This window comes from Dendrobates tinctorius, unplaced genomic scaffold, assembly GCF_039654945.1.
Source record: "Dendrobates tinctorius isolate UK_male_01 unplaced genomic scaffold, ASM3965494v1 ptg000102l, whole genome shotgun sequence".
Classification (NCBI taxonomy): domain Eukaryota; kingdom Metazoa; phylum Chordata; class Amphibia; order Anura; family Dendrobatidae; genus Dendrobates; species Dendrobates tinctorius.
In genome coordinates this window covers 31,419,614-31,442,632 of record NW_027361770.1, presented here as the reverse complement: position 1 = coordinate 31,442,632, position 23,019 = coordinate 31,419,614, and the positions used below count along the sequence as shown (strand labels likewise).

The 23,019-nt window shown below is 45.5% G+C and overlaps 1 protein-coding gene across 1 annotated transcript in view; it reads right to left on the bottom strand.

Moving 5' to 3' along the window:
- Positions 1-23,019, bottom strand: part of ADAMTS16 (ADAM metallopeptidase with thrombospondin type 1 motif 16) — a 491,484-nt gene that overhangs the window by 97,329 nt on the left and 371,136 nt on the right. The window contains exon 17 of the mRNA XM_073587783.1: positions 19,160-19,298. Within this exon, the coding sequence (XP_073443884.1) occupies positions 19,160-19,298 (139 nt within the window). The remainder of the gene's footprint in view (positions 1-19,159; positions 19,299-23,019) is intronic.

Here is a 23,019-nt window from a genome sequence, read left to right as displayed (position 1 = left end):
AGCTGAGCAGCCGTCAAGGTGACGGCCGTGCACAGCTCCCGGCCCCTCATAGAATGTGACGCGGGCGGCTGTCTGCTGCCGGCGGCGTCACAGCACAGGGCACGGCCGGCCCTGTACAGGTGCTGGGGGAGCGGTCCGGGGGGCATTTGCCTCTCTGCCACCCGGCCCAGCCCGCCCCTGCCCCTGGGCCCCTGCCCCTGGGCCAGAGGCGTATCTAGGCTTTCTGGCACCCGGGGCAAGAATTTGGTTCGGCGCCCCCCCCCCCCCCAAGTACATATGCTACTTGCACAGTTAGTCATGTACCCACGAGCTGCTCTCCCTAATGCTCTCAATGTTCAGTAAAAAACTGAAAGCAGGAAGAGAAGCTCGTTGTCACAGGACCATAACTATGAAAATCGCATATGAGTGAGGTGTCCATGTGATGAGTACTGGAACCTGCAGAGCTGAATCCTGACATTGCAGCTTCTGAATTCTCACAACGAATGCACTGCACACATTTAGGATTCTCCCTTGCCGATATACAGTCATGTCAACACAAGTATGTGATTTGTATACTTCTGGCCACATTCCAACTAGACGTGCCCGGCCTCACTCCGTTCACTTTCATTGAGTGAGGCCACACATGTCTAGTCAGCATGTGACCGCATGTATGTAAATTACCAGCACGAGAGAATCCTGACAGCATTCAGTGAGCACTGTGAGAATTCAGAAGTCTGCAGTCACATAGAATGTCTGCAGACTCAGCACAGACCTGGACAACCCCTGTAATGCTCCTGACATAAATAAAAAACATGAGAATTAGTCAATATCACAAATAATATTTACATCCAGGTACCTTATAGATGACGTCATCTCTGGAGTCGTTCTCCTTTTCTTCTTCTTGTCCAGACCCCATGATGAGTTTGCTCATCCACATCTCGTCTCTGCAGACTTCCATCTTCTCCGGTCTTCTGCAGCAAATCTCCACACGATCCCCTTAAAGATAGAAGTGTCATTATAATGCCCCTAAATACAAATATCTGCAATATACTGTCGCCTCACGCTATTCCCCTCCCTCCTCATACTGTCTCCTCATATATTTACCCCCTCACTCTCTATACTGTCTGCTCACACATATCCCCGACTCCCCATACTGTGTCCACATGCATTCACCCGTTCGCACCCCTTACTGTCTGCACCCATCCCCCATACTGTTTCCTCATACATGCCCTCATACATACTCTTCATTTTGTGTCCTCAAATCTCCCCACATACATTAAATACCATCCCCACTCCAAATCCCCCCCATCCCCAATCCCCCACACACATTAAGTACCCCCATCCCCACTCAATAACCCCTCATCCCTACTCCCAAATCCCCCCACACATTATGTACCCCCACTCCAAATCCCCCCACACATTATGTACCCCCACTCCAAATCCCCCCACACATTATGTACCCCCACTCCAAATCCCCCCACACATTATGTACCCCCACTCCAAATCCCCCCCACACATTAACCCCCATCCCCACTCATTAACCCCTCCACACATTAACCCCCATCTCCACTCATTAATCCCCCATCTCCACTCATTAACCCCCATTTCCACTCATTAACCCCCATCTCCACTCATTAACCCCAATCCCCACATTAACCCCCCACATTAATCCCATCTCCACTCATTAACCCCCATCTCCACACATTAACCCCATCTCCACTCATTAACCCCCATCCCCACATTAATCCCATCTCCATTCATTAACCCCCATCTCCACTCATTAACCCCCATCTCCACTCATTAACCCCCATCTCCACTCATTAACCCCCATCCCCACATTAATCCCATCTCCACTCATTAACCCCCGCACATTAATCCCCATCTCCACTCATTAACCCCCATCTCCACTCATTAACCCCCATCTCCACTCATTAACCCCCACATTAACCCCCCTCTCCACTCATTAACCCCCATCTCCGCTCATTAACCCCCCACTCATTAACCCCCATCCCCACATTAATCCCATCTCCACTCATTAACCCCCATCTCCACTCATTAACCCCCACACATTAACCCCAATCTCCACTCACTAACCCCCATCCCCACATTAATCCCATCTCCACTCATTAACCCCCGCACATTAATCCCCATCTCCACTCATTAACCCCCCCACTCATTAACCCCCATCCCCACATTAATCCCATCTCCACTCATTAACCCCCGCACATTAATCCCCATCTCCACTCATTAACCCCCATCTCCACTCATTAACCCCCCTCTCCACTCATTAACACCCATCTCCACTCATTAACCCCCACCCCACATTAACCCCCCTCTCCACTCATTAACCCCCATCTCCACTCATTAACCCCATCTCCACTCATTAACCCCCCTCTCCACTCATTAACCCCCATCTCCACTCATTAACCCCCACCCCCACATTAACCCCCCTCTCCACTCATTAACCCCCATCCCCATCTTCGGTGGTTCTTCAGCTCCACAGAGGAGCACACTTACCACCAGCGTTCGCTCTGGGCGCCGGGAGTGACGTCAGCAGCGTGATCACATGACCTGATCACGCTGCTGACGTCGCTCTGACCCGGCGGTCAGAGCTTCAATTGTACTGGCGTCTATAGACGCCAAGTACAATTGCTGCCTGGGAGTCGGCGCAGCCTCCTTCTCTGCGTCGGCTGTCAGCTTGACAGCCGACACAGAGAACCGCCGACTCCCAGGACTGGTAGCGGCAGAACACAGCCGCCGGGGGGGGAGGGAGATACTGGCATACTGCGGACCGCTGCATTAGGCGGCCGGGCGGCTCGACTGCGCCCCCCTGCTGCCTGCCCCCCCTGGATACGCCACTGCCCTGGGCCCCCAAAAAGCCTTGGGCCCGGGGCGACCGCCCCATCCGCCCCTATTAAGATCCGCCATTGAATGGAGTGCTCGTACGACTGCGCTCTGTGGACGAGCTTTCGCTTCTGGAGGAGGAGGAGGAGGAGAAGGGTCGAACGCCTACAGCCAACTGTTTCCTATACCGTGGGCTAGGCAGCACTGTCCCACCACCGCTGTCCCCTGTGGACCCTGCATCCACCACATTAACCCAGTGCGCAGTGATGGACACGTAACGGTCCTGGCCATGCCGACTGGACCATGCATCAGTTGTGAGGTGCACCTTTCCACTCACTGACTGCTTGAGTGCATGGACAATGCGGTCTTTCACATGATGGTGAAGGGCTGGGATGGCTTTGCGAGAGAAGAAGTGGCGACTGGGTAGGTCATAGCGTGGTACTGCATAGGCCATGAGTTCGTGGAAAGCTGTGCTTTCCACCAACCGAAAGGGCATCATCTCAAACGAGATTAGTTTGGCAATGTGGGCATTCAAACCCAGTGTACGCGGATGAGAGACTGAGTACTTTCTTGACCTACTCATAGTGTCTGGGAGGGTGAGCTGGACTTGAGAGCTGCATATGGTGGAAGTAGCGGTGGACAGGGCGGACTGAGAGAGGGTTGATGATGGTGATGGAGTTGGTGTTCTTTCTGATGGCCTAGAATCAGTCTTTAGTTGATATAACAGTGGGATTCCCTGACTGCTGTGGCCTTGCAACGACACCTCAACATTTGCTGCTGTGCTAACCGGTGGGCTTACAGTGGGGGAAACAATGTAGCGTTGCTGACTACCTTCGTTGTGATCAGTTGCACATGTGGCATTTGAGGTTTGGTGTTGTGTCCACGCTTGCAAGTGCATGCTGGTTAAATGTATAAGCATGCAACTGGTATTCAAATGTTTCAGATTTTTCCCTCGGCTAAAGGTCTTTGCGCACTTCTTACAGATAACCTTGGCCTGATCATGAGGATTTTGTTCAAAAAAGTGCCACACTGCACTCTTCCTACTTTGGCAGACATTTTGCGGCCTAGCATGCTGTGATCTTTTGATCCTCTGGACAAGCTGTCCAGCAACTCTTTTGATGTTTGGAACCTGTCTTTGGAGTGCTCCGGGCCTGCCAGATAACAGCTGTTGCGATGTCGATGTCTGCTGTGGATGCTCCTCATCTGAGCTATTGGAAGCAGCACCCTCTTCCCCCAATGGATGCCAATCTGGGTCAACAACTGGGTCATCCATCACCTCCTCTTCAGTGTCATGTGCACCTTCCTCTGTGTCACCGTGTATGGTGGTATAGTGTGCGGGAAGGGGCACCTGAGTCTCATCAGGGTCAGAATCTGGCTCTGTACACTGCGAGGACAATGTAGTGCTCTGAGTGAATGTACCAGCAGAATCATCCATCAGCGGCTGTGCATCAGTGCACTCCATGTCAGATTCATCTTGGCCTGAGTAATTCACCATTTGACTAGATAATCCAGGCATGGTATGTGAAAACAGCTCCATGGAGTAATCAGTAGTATGGCCTGCGTCATCCTTCAATCTTGGTTGGGGTGAAGGACACAAGGAAAGGTGTGGTTCATGAACATGAGCCTCCAATGACGACTCAGTGCTTTTACTTTTTACAACTGAAGAAGAGGAGGCGATAGAGCTGGAGGCTGAGTCAGCAATGTAAGACAAAACTTTTTCCTGATGCTCTGGCTTTAAAAGCGGTTTGCCAACTCCTAGAAAACTAAGCGTTCGAGGCCTTATGTAGCCAGACGATGACGCAGGCTCAACACCTCCTGCATTCGGTCCTATTTTGCTCTTGCCACTACCATCAGATCCACCACCAACACCATCATTACCAGCTGCCAACCCCCGCCCAATTCCACGGCCTCTTCCACCAGCCTTCCTCATTTTTGGTAGAAATGTAGACAAAATCCAACAAACTATATAGTAATGTAAAACAAGGTACAAGGTGTCTATAGGACAGGGGAGATTTTGAATTTCTGCAGACACTTGTGGACACTGGACACTTTTGGATTGTGTGAGGCCCACTGATATCTGAGCACTATGTCACAGGCTCGATGGCACAGCTGTGACAAAAGTGACGAGAGGATAAGGGAGATTTTGAATTTCTGCAGACACTTGTGGACACTGGACACTTTTGGATTGTGTGAGGGCCACTGATATCTGAGCGCTATGTCACAGGCTCGATGGCACAGCTGTGACAAAAGTGACGAGAGGATAAGGGAGATTTTGAATTTCTGCAGACACTTGTGGACACTGGACACTTTTGGATTGTGTGAGGCCCACTGATATCTGAGCGCTATGTCACAGGCTCGATGGCACAGCTGTGACAAAAGTGACAAGAGGATAAGGGAGATTTTGAATTTCTGCAGACACTTGTGGACACTGGACACTTTTGGATTGTGTGAGGGCCACTGATATCTGAGCGCTATGTCACAGGCTCGATGGCACAGCTGTGACAAAAGTGACGAGAGGATAAGGGAGATTTTGAATTTCTGCACACACTTGTGGACACTGGACACTTTTGGATTGTGTGAGACCCAATGAATATCTGAGCACTATGTGACAGGCTCGATGGCACAGCTGTGACCAAAGTGACTAGAGGATAAGGGAGATTTTGAATTTCTGCACACACTTGTGGACACTGGACACTTTTGGATTGTGTGAGGCCCAATGAATATCTGAGCGCTATGTGACAGGCTCGATGGCACAGCTGTGACCAAAGTGACTAGAGGATAAGGGAGATTTTGAATTTCTGCAGACACTTGTGGACACTGGACACTTTTGGATTGTGTGAGGCCCACTGATATCTGAGCGCTATGTCACAGGCTCGATGGCACAGCTGTGACAAAAGTGACTAGAGGATAAGGGAGATTGGATTGCTTTTAAAAAAGCAGTTTGCAGAGCAGTGGGTAAACAGCAATGCCAGCCTGTCAGGAAGCCTTAAAAGGCAGCCCAACAACCAACACCACTGATACACCTCTATATAGCCTCCCCTTGCACTACACACACAGTGACTGGTGTGTTGTACAGGCCAAATCGCTAGCAGCAGAAGCAGTTTTTTTTTCTTCTCAGCAGGACAAAAAAAAAAATTGGGATTGCTTTTAAAAAAGCAGTTTGCGGAGCAGTGGGTAAACGGCAATGCAGGAATGTCAGGAAGCCTTAGAAGGCAGCCCAACAACCAACACCACTGATACACCACTATATAGCCTCCCCTTGCACTGCACACACAGTGACTGGTGTGTTGTGCAGGCCAAATCGCTAGCAGCAGAAGTAGTTTTTTTGTCTTCTTCCCTGCCTAACGCTCTCCCTACAGAATCAGCAGCAACCTCTCCCTATACTGAGATCGGCAGAAGTAAGATGGCGGTCGGCGTGCACGCCCTTTTATACCCCCTGTGACGCCCACCAAAGCAAGCCAATCACTTGCATGCCCTTCTGAAAGATGGTGGTGACCCCTGCCTATGTCATCACGTTGCCCACAGTGTCCATGGATCCTGATTGGCTGAAAAAGAGCGCAAAACAAACTTTTGAAACGCGACTTTGGCGCGAAAGTCGCCGACCTCGTGGCCGACCTCATCCTAGGGTCGGGTTTCGCTTCATGAAACCCGACTTTGCCAAAAGTCGGCGACTTTTGAAATTTTTCGACCCGTTTCGCTCAACTCTAGCTACTATTAGTTGTGTGGTTAAGATCAGGAACCTGCAATCTGCATAGTGACCAACCTCTCTGGTTTTCTGGGACTTAGCTTTTTGTTGTTCCTCCTCGGTGACCCACTCATAACAGCTACCTCTGGTGGATACTGCTGGTAGTGGAGCTGGTCAACATGATGTTAACCCAACAGCTGCAGAAGATAATTGGAGGAGTGGGGGTAGTGACTGGGACTACATAAGCGAGCAGACTTCTCTTAGTGGCTGCCGGTGATACTCCTTTCTTTGCTTATTGAGGATTTCTGTCTCCTGCCTGATCCTGCATTTTTCAGCTAAGTGTCATTTGCTAAACCCTTTGCATCTGATTTTGCCTTGCTGTCAGTGGTCAGCTTGCTCCCCCAGGGGCTGCTGGCTCCTGCCCAGTATTTTTGTATCTTGTGTTTGTTTGCTCAGTCCCCTGCTGTATTAGCCTGTTGCTAGCCGCCAGTTCACACCTGATTGCTGATATAGTGGGGGCGAGGTATGTGCAAACCTCATTATTTTTGTACATCAGTCGTGTTGGAATTGTTAGGGTTTTTGCGTGATTGCAGACAGTGCCTTTTCTGTCTTGTCCTATCTAGTCAGTGTGGGCCCCATCATTTGCTCAGTCTATTTTCGGTCTGTGCTTGTGCTTCATCTTGTCTCACCGACAATAGCTTAGATTTCACCTTTCTGTCTTTAGGCTTAGTTAGTCCTCCGGCTGTGACGAAGCGTCTATGGCAACGTAGGAATGCTCCACGGCTACTGCTAGTTGTGTTGTTATGATCAGGGGTCTGCAATCCGCTGAGCGACCAACCTCTCTGGTGTTCTGGTGACATAGCCTATTGTGCTCTCCTCCTCGGTGACCCATTCATAACAGAATCACCGGCCAAACTGTAGATTCTAGGGTACTCAAAAGAAGGAAAGAATTGCAAAAAAAAAAAAAGTGTCAGAATTTTTTATATATTTTTTCTTCTTTTTTCTCTGGGGCCGTAGGAGGATTTTTTCCTTAATGGAGACTAAGCAATTGTCCGATCGTGTTGAGCAGCTCGCTGCTGAAGTGCGCAGAATTTCTGCTTATCTTGAACAATCATCTGTGGTAGAACCAAAGATCCCTACTCCTGATGTGTTTTCTGGGGATCGGTCTAAATTTCTGAATTTTAAGAATAATTGCAAACTATTTCTTGCTTTGAAGCCTAACTCCTCGGGGAGCTCGGTGCAGCAGGTTAAAATTGTCATTTCCCTGCTGCGCGGTAATCCCCAGGATTGGGCCTTTTCTCTGACACCTGGAGATCCTATTCTGGCTAATGTAGATGCATTTTTTCAAGCCCTGGGTTTATTGTATGATAAGGCTAATGCTATTGATCAAGCTGAGAAAACCTTATTGGCATTAAAACAGGGTCAAGATGCTGCTGAGTTATATTGTCAAAAATTCCAAAAGTGGGCGGTCCTTACTAAATGGAATGATGATGCCCTAGCAGCTCTCTTTCGGAAAGGTCTGGTAGAATCTGTAAAGGATGTTATGGTGGGATTCCCTGTCCCTTCTGGTCTCGACGACTCTGTCGTTGGCCATTCAAGTTGATCGACGTTTACGAGAACGTAAAACTATGTGAGAGGCAGTGCTGCCTTTCGAACAAACCTCTGAACCCTTGCAATGTGATAGGGTTTTGTCTAGGGTGCAACGTCAAGAGTTTAGAAGGCGTAATAAGTTATGCTTCTTTCGTGGAGATGCTTCTCATGCTGAAAGCCTGCCCTAAATTAGAGAAACGTTTTGCTCACTCATTTACGATGGGCAGTGTGCAGCCTAAGTTCCTTTTGGCTGTTACCTTGATCTGCTCCTTGTCCACATTTTCCGCTAAGGCATTTGTGGATTCAGGAGCAGCTTTGAATCTGATGGATTTTGACTTCGCTAAGCGTTGTGGTTTTCCTATGGTACCCCTGCGGACCCCTATTCCTTTGAGGGGTATTGATGCTACCCCTTTGGCGGAGAATAAACCCCAGTTTTGGACCCAGGTGATTATGCGAGTCACCCCGGACCACCAAGAGAATTATAGATTTTTGGTGTTGCACAATTTACATGATATTATTGTACTAGGTTTTCTGTGGTTGCAGACCCATAATCCTGTGTTGGATTGGAAATCTGTGTCTGTGGTGAGTTGGGGTTGTCAATGTGCTCTTGATGACACTCCTGTTTTCTCCACCTCTCCCCTGTCTCAAGATGTTCCAGACTATTTGGCTGATTTTTCTGATGTACTTAGTGAGAGTAAGTCTGCGTCTTTGCCTCCTTATAGGAGTTATGATTGCGCAATTGAGTTGATGCCCGGGTGTAAATTTCCCAAAGGTCGGCTTTTCAGCTTATCAGTACCGGAACATGATGCAATGCGATCTTATATCAAGTAGTCATTAGAGAAGGGTCATATTAGACCATCCTCATCACCTTTAGGTGCTGTTTTTTTCGTGGCCAAGAAAGATGGCTCATTAAGGTCATGTATTGACTATCGCTCCCTTAATAAGATCACTGTTAAATAACAGTACCCGTTGCCCCTGATTTCTGATTTATTTTCCAGGGTCAAAAGTGCTTGTTGGTTTACCAAACTTGACCTTAGGGGGGGCGAATAATCTTATTTGCATCAAGCAGGGGGATGAATGGAAGACGGCTTTTAATACTCCGGAGGGACATTTTGAGTACCTGTTGATGCCTTTTGGGCTCACTAATGCCCCTTCCGTCTTCCAGTCTTTTATGAACTATATTTTCCGGGACTTTGTGGATAAGTATTTGATCATTTATCTGGATGACATTTTGATTTTTTCCAGTGATTGGGATTCTCATGTGGAACATGTTCAGACTGTGTTCCGGATCTTGAGAGAAAATACTCTGTATGTTAAGGGATCGAAATGTCTCTTTGGTGTACAGAGGATTTCGTTTTTGGGATTCATTTTGTCCCCGTCTGCTATTGAAATGGACCCAGCCAAGGTACAGGCCATCTATGACTGGGTCTCATTTCTGCCATTGGCCGAATTCGCTCTAAACAATAGAGCTAGTTCCGCCACTTTGATGTCTCCGTTATTCTGTAATTTTGGTTTTCATCCTCGATTTTCTTTGGGGCAGGTGGAGGCTTCTGCTTGCCCAAGTGTGGATTCTGTGGTGGACAGAATGCAGCAGATTTGGGACCAAGTAGTGGACAAGTTGTCCCACTCTCAGGAAAAGGCCCAACGATTTTCCAACCGGCAAAGGACCTTTGGTCTCCGGTTCAAAGTGCGTAATATGGTTTGCTTGTCCTCAAAAAATATTCCGATGAAGGTTGCATCTCCAAAATTCAAGCCAAGGTTCATTGGACCTTATAAGATTTTGGAAATCCTTAACCCCGTTTCTTTCCATTTGGCTCTTCCAGGTAGTTCAATATTCATAATGTTTTTCAAAAATCTTTGTTGAAAAGGTTTGTGGAGCCAGTAGTTCCTGTGGTGGTGCCCCCTGACCCTGTATTGGTTGAGGGTAATTTGGAGTATGAGGTAGAGAAAATATTGGACTCTCTTCTGGCTAGACGGAGACTCCAGTACTTGGTCAAGTGGAAAGGTTATGGCCAGGAGGATAATTCTTGGGTCTCTGCTTCCGATATTCATGCCGAGAGATTGGTTCGTGCTTTTCACCGGGCCCATCCTGATCGGCCTGGTGGTGTGGAAGAGGGTTCGGTGACTCCTCCTCAAGGGGGGGTAGTGTTGTGACCTCTCTTAATCCGACTTTAGAGGCAAGGCTCCCTCTGGTGGATACTGCTGGTAGTGGAGCTGTTCAACATGATGTTAACCCAACAGCTGCAGAAGATAATTGGAGGAGTGGGGGTAGTGACTGGGAGTACATAAGCGAGCAGACTTCTCTCAGTGGCTGCCGGTGATACTCCTTTCTTTGCTTATTGAGGATTTCTGTTTCCTGTCTGATCCTGCATTTTTCAGCTAAATGTAATTTGCTAAACCCTTTGCATCTGATTTTGCCTTGCTGTCAGGGGTCAGCTTGCTCCCCCAGGGGCTCCTGGCTCCTGCCTTGTATTTTTGTATCTTGTGTTTGCTTGCTCAGTCCCCTGCTGTATTAACCTGTTGCTAGCTGCCAGTTCACACCTGAGTGCTGATATAGTGGGGGCGAGGTTTGTGCAAACCTCAGTATTTTTGTACATCAGTCGTGTTGGAATTGTTAGGGTTTTTGCGCGATTGCAGACAGTGCCTTTTCTGTCATGTCCTATCTAGTCAGTGTGGGCCCCATCATTTGCTCAGTCTATTTTCTGTCTGTGCTTGTGCTTCATCTTGTCTCACCGACAATATATGTTTGGGGGCTGTCTATTCCTTTGGGGATCTGCTCCGGGGCAGTTTGGATTTCACCTTTCTGTCTTTAGGCTTAGTTAGTCCTCCGGCTGTGACGGTGTCTAGGGCACCGTAGGAACGCTCCACGGCTACTGCTAGTTGTGTTGTTAAGATCAGGGGTCTGCAATCCGCTGAGCGACCTACCTCTCTGGTGTTCTGGTAGCATAGACTATTGCGCTCTCCTCCTCGGTGACCCATTCATAACAACAGGGGACTGCAAGTTCCTCGGCGATATTGAACACCTGAAGGCACGGCAGCAGTTCAAGAGCCCGGGTCTGACGGTGAAAAGGACAGTACCCATGAAATAGGCTCACGCTGTCAGCCATGCAGGTTAGAAACCATCACGCAAGACAGGGTCGCAGCTTAGTTACAAACAGCAGGGACCCGAAAACAAAGCACAGAAGGAAGGTCCCAAACCCCACCTGGCAGGGTGGATCCCCTTTATGCCTCCAGGTGAGCAGGACTCAATCCATCACCTGTATGTGGTACCCCGGATTGCAACGACTTGCAAGTAAAAGGTAAAGAAACCTGCACTTTTCTGTGTCCTCTTATTTCTCTGCACCCCAACGTTCACCGCCATCTGAACCATTAATCAAATATCTTTGCCCTGCCTTTATTACTGGATGCCCAGGGCCACGGAACGGGTCACTAACACCATGACATCACCCATTGAAGTTAACGGGCCCGGTACCGAGTAACCTAAGGCCCTGCGGGGCGCTCCACTGACCCCAGGCTCTCTTAAAGGGATCTCCTGTATGGAAGTTAGGGCAAATCCCTCAGCGGCTGTAACGGGATGATGTGGGATATTAGTGGCAGTTGACTGGTGGCTCTGGCTGATGTGATGATGTGGGATATTGGGATGGGATGTGGGATGGCTTGTGGTGGTGTTTTCATGTCTGGATCACACAAGCATATGTAATCCTAGATTCACATGCTTGTGTGTAGTAGTTCTGCCCTGTCAATAGAAAGAGAAACTACTGCTCTGCTGACATTGAATATCTGAATCTCTGGCAGAAGTGGTCAATGAACGGTGCCAGGTACGATAGGTAGTTGCCTGTTTGCAACTACATGCCTTTTTTTTTCCAAAGTCCTCTTTAATGATGTGCACATTTATACACATGGCTTAGTGACCAACTTGGGTATTACATTTACACATTTATATAACAATATTACAGACATCTTACCAGTAACAGTATTAATGTTCTTTCTTGACTATATTAACTGAAGGACCTCTTTGTATGGACAATTGACGCCTCACTATTGTAGTGTAGCAATGTAGTAACAAACAATATGCAACCTAAGTTTACACCAATCTAGCTTTCGCCATAAGCTAACATCATTTTAATCCAAAACTGACAAATGTGAAAGGCCATCTTCTACCTCCCATAAGATTTAGTTTGGAAAGCATAAAATTATCAAGCTATCACCTAATTTAATGAGGACTTCATGGTAACCACTCAAAAAACCTTTATTTTGGCAACTGAACCAGCAATCAGGAGGAAGTATTATAGATGTTAAATCATCACTCACCTTGAGAAAGACACCTGCGGTGTCGGAACGCGTGGGTTAATGTATCCCGCTGTGGCTGCTGGCTCTTTACACAGACGTTGGGGCGACTTTGACTGGACTCTTTGACTGTTCTGCTTCTGGGTGATGTATTGCACTCCAGTTTGGGGTGTGGAATTACCGCACTTCATTAGCTTTTTCATTTTTGAGCTTCAGTGGCTCTTTTGAATAAGTGATTTCACTCCATGAGAAGCTCTACTTGCTACCTAGGTTTTTCCTTACCTCTTTCCATCAGTTATTCACCAAACACTGCAGGGTTCTTATCAGGGATTATCGATTGTTTTTCCTTGCTGTTTGTTATGCATTTAGCACATTATATTATTACAGAGTTATAATAACTTGTCCAGTCATTTTTTGACTGTCTCTCTCTATTGCTCCCACTGTATTGTCTGTATTATATGGAGCTTCATTAATAGCTTGATTGATTTATATTAAGTGCCATTATATTCTGCAGCCAGCGGTTTACATGCTGACTAGACTGTTTTTAATTGTTTTTAACGTGTGGTGTTTTTTTGCTGCTTTTGTGCAATAAATAAAAATTTATATTTTCTCATAATTGCTTCATGCGTGGTGATCCCACATATATGCAGAGTCTGTTTTATTTTTTTGTTTACAAACTCATACCCTCATTACACATAGAGGGAACCACCACCCTCCCCTGATCTCCCCTCCTGAGAGGACAACAAGACTCAAGGTTTACTTGTGGTGAAGGTTGAATCCTGCTCCTACTCCCTGGTAGCACCTTAGCTGTCTCCACCAGAGAAGGGGAGAAGGGGTAGGTTGGAGAAGGATGGCAGAGATCGCGTAGCTCTCAGGCAACAGTCTTTACAAGACTGGTCCAGGTCCCAACTAACTACTTCTCTGGACTGCCAATTTATGACCGGGTAGTGTCTCTTCAGCTAGGGAAGGCCTAGGATGATGGGAGTTGGCATACCCTCCAAGACATAGCATGACAGGGATGACATACGCAAGTTAATATTGTCTACAACTTGGGTCACACTTCCCTGGCTGAGAGGAACAGAGTCAATTGCCCGAACGGTAATGGGTCTCGCCAGTGACTTACCGATCAGACCATAGATCTGAACAAAGCAAGAATCCACCAGATTGACCCCAACTCCACTATCCACAAGCACCGGTATAGTCTCAGTTACCCCACGAACCAGCGCTTCAGCTGGAATGGTACACAGAGACAAAAACATGGAGGAAATGTACACACCCTGGTCGTCTCCCTACATAAGACCATGGGAACAGGGTTTTGTGGTGGAGGGCGTACTTTGGCACAAACTGGGCAGACATGATGAAATTATCTGTAAGACCACAGTATAATCATGCCCCATCTCATGGCGAACCACAGGTAACCTAGTTTGAGAGGAGACTCCTCCCACCTGCATAGGCTCATCTGTCTGCACCAGTGTGTCCTCCTCCCTAAAAAGAGCAACAGGGGGTAGATTCAGTGTATGTCTCTCCCTGAGGTGTCTATCCATCCATATAGCAAGGGCCATGGCTGCATCCAATGACCCAAGAGTAGCTTACTGCACCAGAGTATCCTGAAGCCTAGCTGATAAACTGACAAAAATGGCTCCTAAGAACAAGGTTATTCCACTGCGTGTCAATGGCCCATCTCTGAATCTGGCCCATCAGGATCCCCATATACCAGCGCCAATGCCGTGAAAAACTCATCCACCGACCGCAAAGATGGTGGATCGGTTGGATGGGAGAAGGCACAGGATTACGGATCACCCTTGAGAAGGGAAGCAATAATCCCCACATGCTATTCCTCACTCCCTGAAGAACGAGAAAAAAGTCTGAAATATAATTTACATGCTTCTGTAAATACTTATCTCTCCCTCCAGAGAACCTGTCAGGGAGAGATATTTCGGGTTCCGGTTGAGCCTGGACATGAGCTGAGACTAAGAACCCCGATACCTGCTGAAGCTGCTAAACCACCTGACACCGCACCTCCTTAACCTCATCCATGAGGGTCTGGATAATTTGAGCAAAAGCCTGTGCTTGAGCCATAGGTTGACTGGAAAAAAGTGACAGTTGGTGATAAAATCTCGAAATGTAATGACCCAGCAGGGGGTCGGACAGCGGACGGCACAACACACACACAATGGGTTGAGAATGGGGAGAGGAAGGCCGTACTGATAGGGAATGAGGGATGGAACCTCCTGAGCTCCAACCTGAGCCTGTCCCTGCACTTCCCTTACGCCCTAAGCGGGTCCTTCCCCCGCCGCCATCACAAACCTCGTCCTTCGCTGTCACCTTGCACGGCCCTGCATAGTGCACTGGCACTAGCCTCACCACTGCAGATGGTACAACACAGGGGGTGGTGACAACTACGAGACAATGTGAAAACCAAAGAAGAGTACTCCTAAAATATAACTTTTATTAAATAAAGGTATGGTTACCCATAAGTCAGGGTCAAGAGATTTCAATAATAAATCTTATCTTATAAGGATAGAATGATCTAGGGGAAGGTTGTGGATTCTCCCTTCCTTACCCTACCTTAACAACACAGGGGGTGGTGACAACTACGAGACAATGTGAAAACCAAAGAAGAGTACTTCTAATATATAACTTTTATTAAATAAAGGTATGGTTACCCATAAGTCAGGGTCAAGAGAGTTTCAATAATAAATCTTATATTATAAGGATAGAATGATATAGGGGAAGGCTGTGGATTCTCCCTTCCTTACCCTACCTTACCACAGAGGATGGCATCCTAAATTCGACATGGCGCCCCCCACTCAACGTTGGCTTCCCTTTTGACCCTATAGGTAGGAACTAACAGAAGACCATCACCAACACCAATAAAAATAAAGTGCTGTAGTGCAATAAAGTGCAAACATATAGTTTGTATCAATGGTCTATATTCTTAGAGAGACTAGGGGTAACAGCTCTCTATATCGGATTTCTTTTTATGCAGGAGCATTGCTATATTTTATTGCCTGTCAGCCCTGCAGACACAAGTTAGTTAAAACATGCACTGCACATTTTCTAACTAACTTGCTAGTGCCTGGTGACCCGGATGTCATCATGACGGCATCGTGTCATCATGGCAAAGATCAGGACCCCTCGATGATGTCACAGGGTCTCCGATCCAAGAGAGGAGGGGCCTTTTCCCTCTGCGAGCTCGCTAAATGCTGCATTTAGGGGGTTAAAGTGCCATAAGTGGTGCAGGCAGTGCTCCTGGCACTGAAAACCAGGTGTCAGCTGTCAGAATCATCTGACACCTGGCGGCGATAACGTGTGCACAGCCTCTTTGCGCACAAAAACTAGACATATTCATATGTCCAATGTCGGTAAGTAGCAGCTGACCTGGAAGTATGATACGTCTAAGGTCATGAAGGAGTTAAACACGGGCTCACCTGCCAGTTTTTCCAAGCGGAATATGCTTCATGACACAGCTAAAGCATCCTATTTTGTAGTTTCTTCAGAGCTTGCTTTCTCACTTTTGACAGTGGGCATTTTTTTGAAGAGCTTTTCCCGCTGTTTTTGTGCCTTTTGTTTTTTACTGTCATTTCCGATACTTTTTTGTCTATCGAACAATAAAGAAACCACTAGTGTTTTCTGAAGCATAAATGCTGAAAAAAAGCTCAAAAAGACGTTCAGGCATCTTTGGGACATCTTTTAAGCTTTCCATTGACTTGAATTGTAAGGTATAGGGCATCTTCAGAAGAGGAAAAAGCCTGAAGAATGGTCTTTTAGCCACTTGGCATGTTTTGAAATGTAAAGGTTTAAACACAGCAAGTAGTTTTTTACACAGAAATGCACATGTTCATGTGTTTGATGAGTTTCTGAGCTCTGTTTCAGGCAGTTTTCTGGTCTGAGCCACCCGAAAATACATCATGTGCACAAGACCTAACAGTTTTTTGGCAAACCTTAGTACTTTTAAAAGCCATACAATGTCCACGGCAGGTAAAATATAGATTACATGTGGGAAAATATTGGGAGACTAGTTTGGTGTTTTATGGAGTAGACAGATTATGGACCACCTTGTAAATCATTGTTAGCATTTTAAACTGGATTCGTTGGGGAATTTGAAGTCACTTAAGGGATTGGCAGGGAGGCAGAGGCAAAGGAGTAGCAAGGGGAGAGGTGCATTAATTTCCAGCAGAGTTCAGGTTAGACTGGGGAGATGCAACTTCATTAGTTGGAAGGCAAGAGAGAAGGATCTTGCAATATTCGAGGCAGGAGTTGATGAAAGTGTGCGCTAGCATTTTAGACTATCCGGGGTTGAAGGAAGGACAAATTCTGGAAATATTTTTGAGTTGGAGGTGGTAGAAGGCGGTGAAGACTTGTGTGTGATTTAAAACACAGGGTGGAGTCATGGGTCAAGGTGGGGTTAAATCAGATGGGGAAAGATGAGCATGGTTTTGTCCACTTACAGTTTTCTTAGAAAGAGTGATGAGAAGGAAGATATGGCTGGGATTTTGGACAGCAGAGAAGTGACATCTGGACCAGAGAGGTAAATTTGAGTGTCATCAGCATATAGATAGTATTGAAACCATAGGACTGAGTTGCCCAAGGTCAAAAGGAATAGATGGAGAAGAGTAGAAGTTCTAAAACAGCACCTTGAGGGACACCAACAGAGAGAAGGTATGAAGAGGAGGTACTATGGGATTAAGAACTGCTAAATTTGTGATTAATGAGGTATGAGGCTATCCCACACAGGGCAATATCTTTGATCCCAAGTAAAGAGAGTATTTGTACTGAGAAAGAGTGATCAGCTGTGTTGAAACCAGAGGACAGCAGATCTGGGATGAGTATAGAATATTGTCTGTTTGCTTTAGTTGTTAGCTTTGGTGATTAGTAAGTTGTTTTGCATGCCAGTCTTAATGAGAGATATGGAGGAATAAGATTACTGAAATCATTAAGAGGGGCATGCCACTTAATTAATTCGGTGTGATATATAAGTCACAAGCACATCACCAGAAATGTTACTCCAGTCAGGGAATGGAGTAAAATTTATTTTGTAAAAAATGTCAGTACTCTTGTTGAATTTAACAGGGGGTCTTTGCAACACCTATGTTGGCTCCTCCCCAGCCACACCCATTTTGGAGGAATAGCTTCAAACTGCAGGGAAAACCCCAAAAGTCTCAACATTTTTGTGCAACTCCACATTGAGCAAAAAATGCTGTGATTATTCAAACTGTATTTTTCCAGTATTCTGACATAAACACTTTGATAGAGTCCTAAATGTGCACATGACTTTTTGCTTGAGGAATTGGATAATAAAGCTTGTGTCTTGTATCTCACTGTCCCTGCAAAGCTTGCATTGTTCCCCTGACATGATGACAAAAAGCATATCTTTCTCCATTCCTACTGGGTAACAGTAATGTAGCTGTAACCCCATAGATTTGTCAGTATATTCCGAAGATGGCTTCTAGCACCATCTACATTATAATGGAAGTTGCATTATGGCGGCTACCTATTAGATTGCATATATCTACATATAATAAATACATGGATGTGTTATTGGATTACTGTACCACAGTGTTATTTGATCATATTCACTTTCCCTGGCATTAATTAAACTCTATGTCAATATTTTTTCTCTGTAAGTGATATAATTATTATGGCTCTTTAAGGGTATATTATGATAGTATTATTTGCACTGCCAAAAATATAAACAACTAGCTGAAGAGCCCGGCATTGCCCGGGCATAGTACCTAACTGTGGGTCTCGCTGTCTTCCTTAACATCCCCGCTCTCCACCCATCATCCCATTCTATCCCTCCGAAGTCAAGCTCTACATCCATGTCCCGATGTCCCTCAACAGCCCCGCTCTCTTCTTCCACAGCCCCGGTCTCTTCGTCCACAGCCCTGCTCTCTCGCTCTCTCCCTCCACAGCCCCATTCTCTTCCTTCACAACCCTGCTCTCCCTGTCCACAGCCCCGTTCTCTTCCTTCACAGCCCTGCTCTCCCGCTCTCTCCGTCCACAGCCCCATTCTCTTCCTTCACAGCCCTGTTCTCCCTGTCCACAGCCCCGTTCTCTTTCTTCACAGCCCTGCTCTCCCGCTCTCTCCGTCCACAGCCCCGCTCTCTCGCTCTTTCCCTCTACACCTCTACAGCCCCGCTGTCTTCCTTCCTCCACAGCCCCGCTCTCCATGCACCACACACGGTGACGCTGGGACCAGGAGAGAGAGGTGCGCAGATTGTTCGTTCGGCCGGAGTGGGCGGAGCTGGGCGGAGCTAGAGCGGAGCTGTAGTGAATGTGATTGGGCGGCCTGCGGGGGGCGTGGCCTAGTGCTGTAGTAGGTCGCAGTAGAAGCCGGGGATTAAATTTAGGCCGGGAAACTACAGGGGAGAGGGGGGATAGCGCAGTTGGCGACGGGGAGCGCCGACTGAGGCAGGACAGGGCTGGGAGGGTGCCGACACTATTCGGCCCCTGTCCTGAAGAGTGTCTTCCTCACAGCCCCGCTCTCCATTCACTGTCCTGCTGTATCCATCCTTAACCCTGCTCTCCAACCGAATCCCACTCTGCTGCTTCGTGATTGGTTGGTGTCCCACTCTGCTGCTTCGTGACTGGTTGATGATACACACACACACATTCAGATTTATATATATATAAATAGGAAAAATAAAAAGAAGAAGAAATAAAGTATAGGGGAAAAAAGTGTTTTTTTAAACAGAAAAACTGGAATTAAATTTACAAGACTATAAAACTAGCGTACAGCAAACAGTTCATTACAAAACTGCAACACTATACCTCCTCCACATGAGGCAGAACACTCCGAGCGAATAATGGCCCATGTAAAGTTGTGCTTTGGAGTCAACCTCCTCTCATTTTCTTGCCTGGGCATTGAGAATTCCCACATTATTCCAGGGTTTTTACCTTGCAGGAGAATCTAGAAAGTGAAGATTCTGCATATTAGTTTATTGGTTTCACGATATATGTTATGCATGCAATTTGAAAATTGTATGTTAATCTAAGTAAATACCAGTGGTACACCACATCCCGCCTAAAGCTGCTGGGAGTGATATCCAGCACTATTTTATTCCAACCAAATCTAATTTCCTATACCAGATGTCATTAATTACATGACAGGGAATTCATTGCCAAGAATGATATCTCAACATTTTGAAGATGAGATAAAAATGAAAAATGAAGTAAAGAGGTTAACTAGGGAGAAAAAAATGCAATATAGTATCATACACAGAAAAAATTGCAAAGATGCAGGCAAAAACAAAAGTAAACCTTTTACGCATTCTATAATTGCTTTCATTAACTGTTTCCAAATCTTAATGCACATTAGTTAGACGTAAGAAGCCCCTGACCTCTGGGAAAGACGTACGAATGCAGTCATTTGTTTTCCTTGCTAAAATTATCAATGCACAATATAGTCCATAATGTCTGGCTACTGAGTGGTCCATTAGAGAGAGCTTTTATCACTTATACAGTGTGAGTTTTCCATGTTTCCATCTATTACTCGCCTTTATTTAACTATTTATGTATTGAGTTCATTAATGTATATCAGTGGTCTGTAAGCCTGCTAACACCACAATTGCACAGGTCCATTCTTATCCTCAAGTACAGCGATGCTTATATTGCACAGTAGATATGGTCATGCAACAAGTATTGAAGTGTGATGCATTTTGTTTTTCTGCTGAAATAATAGAAAATCCCAAATAAATACTTAAGCAGCGGTACAGTAGGAGCCAGTACACATCTATTCTGCTCTATACCGTGGGTCCCCAACCTGTGGCTCGCGGGCCCATGATGTGTAGCTCGTGGCTGTCTATCAGCTTGATGCATTAGAACCAGGTCTGACAAACAACTAAGAAGAGCAGGTCTCCAGATGGTGAATTTTGTTAGTAGCCCTTCATAAAAGAGTAGATCTGAATGTGCATAGTCTGGCCTCAGGGGTTTGGAGATAATTTAAGTATGGTAAGCTGGAGACTGGATGATGGAGGTGCTTGAAACTGGATGCAGCTATGTGGTGGGAGTGATTGATGCGAAAATAGTGAATGGAGGTATTGTTGGAATCTCTGGTTCTTGGTATACTGCCTCAGTATGATTTCTGTGAAAAAGCTTTGGCTGTCATTATATCAGTAATGGCGGCTCTGTGTGTCGCTACTGTGAGGGGGACAGGAGCTGGATGTGGCTCACAACACTCTCTTTGACCTAAATGTGGCTCGTGACCCTCTGTCTCTCAAAGCTCAATGTGGCTCTCAAGGTCAGAAATGTTGGGGACCACTGCTCTATTCAAAGAAGAGCAATAATATAGATCTGTGCATTAACTCTTAAAAATGATCTCCCTTACTATAAAACTTATTCTCAATGGGCCCAGAGTGAAATAGTTAGGTGACAACTGCAGTCAATTAGAGGCCTCTTACCTGCAGCCTTCACATTTTGTCCAAATAGGAAACCAGTACAGAAGTCACAGTTGCAAGAGCAGATGATTGACACGAGTCAGTTATGTGACTATACCATTTTTTTCCAGTTACTGAACACTGGGCCCATTGAGGATAACTTTTAAGATAGGGAGAAACTTCTTTAAACATAACAATTGCATAGAGAAATTGTCACTGTCCACGAGAATCACTACAAAGGTTATTTTTATTAAATTACTTTTTAAAAAATATTGTAACTGATTTGGAATCCCCTTTTACAAAATCTAAACTTCTAAATATTTTTTCAAAGTTTTTTTTTTTTTTTAAAGAATTCATCATAAAAGAGAATCAAATCAATTAGAATAATAATATTTCAGATTCCCCCTAAACTCCTAAAGGTTAAGATCACTGCTAGATTTTTAAATGAGTGAGAAAATGTTAATAGCAAAATTAAGTTACATAAGTTACATTACTTAAACTGTATTAAGTACTTTGTCGGACATTCTGTATAGAGATCACAATCTCATTTTCCTTGCTTAAAAATATCAACTAACATGCGCCAAAAGTGCAGAACACACTGCACATAGCACAATAGTTTGTTCCATCAAACAACAGCAAACAAAATTGTCTTTTTATGTAAATGTTTAATAATTTAGGCTTTCTAATATTTCTGGCAGCTTAATACAACATAAACTGTTTATTTGATATTGGCACTTTTTTAAAGTTTTATTGAACAGAAAAATATTAGTTAAGGCTGATTCAGATAGGTGTATTACATGTACAATTGTGCTCAAAAGTTTACATACCCCGGCAGAATTTTTCCTTTCTTGGCCTTTTTTCAGAGAACATAAATGATAACACCAAAACCTTTTCTCCACTCATGGTTAGTGGTTGGGTGAAGCCATTTATTGTCAAACTACTGTGTTTTCTCTTTCTAAATCATAATGACAACCCAAAACATCCAACTGACCCTGATCAAAAGTTCACATACCCTGGTGATATTGGATGGATAACATGCACAGAAGATGTCGCAAATGGGTTTGAATGGTTGCTAAAGGTAACTTCATCACCTGTGACCTGTTTGCTTATAATCAGTGTGTGTGCATAAAAGCTGAGTGAGTTTTTGGGATCCAGACAGAATCTTGCATCTTTCATCCAGCCATTGACGTATCTGGTTTGTGAGTCATGGAAAAAGTAAAGGAATTGTCAATGTATCTATGGGAAAAGGTAGTTGAACTGTATAAAACAGGAAAGGGATACAAAAAGATATCCAAGGAATTCATAATGTCAGTCAGTAGCGTTCAAACAGTGATTAACAAATGGAAAATCAGGGGCTTTGTAAAAACAAAACCACGGTCAGGTAGACCAACAAAAATTTTGTCCACAACTGCCAGGAAAATTGTTCAGCATGGAAAGAAAAATCCAAACATAACAAAAGCTGAAATACTGGACTCTCTGAAAATTAGTGTTGTGGCTGTTTCAAGATGCACAATAAGGAGGCACTTGAAGAAAAATGAGCTGCATTGTCGAGTCGCCAGAAGAAAGCCATTACTGCACAAATGCCACAAATTATCTTGCTTACAATACGCAAAACAACACAGAGACAAGCCTCAAAACTTCTGGAACAAGGAAATTTGAAGTGATGACAAAAATATAACTTTTGGCACATAACCATAAGTTAGCAAGGTATATGATGAAAGGAACCCCATTCCTACTGTAAAGCATGGAGTTGGATTTGGGGATGTGTGAGCTACAAAGGTATAGGTAACTTGGTCAAATTTGGAGGAAAGATGAATGCAGCATGTTATCAGCAAATACTGGAGGCAAATTTACATTCCAACATGACAACGATCCAAAAACACAAGGCCAAGTCGACCTGTCATTGGCTACAGCAGAACAAAGTGAAGGTTCTGGAGTGGCCATCTCAGTCTTCTGACCTCAATATCATTGAGCCACTCTGGGGAGATCTAAAGCGTGCAGTTCATGCTAGACAGTCCAGGAATTTGCAGGAACTGGATACTTTTTGCCAAGAAGAGTGGGTAGCTTTACCATTCGAGAAAATAAAGAACCTCATCCACAACTACCACATAAGACTTCAAGCTGTCATTGATATTAGAGAGGGCAATACACGGTGTTAAGGAATGGGGTATGTGAACTTTTGATCAGGGTCATTTGGATGTTTTTGGTTGTCATTATGATTCAAAAAGAGAAAGCACAGTAGTTTGACAATAAATG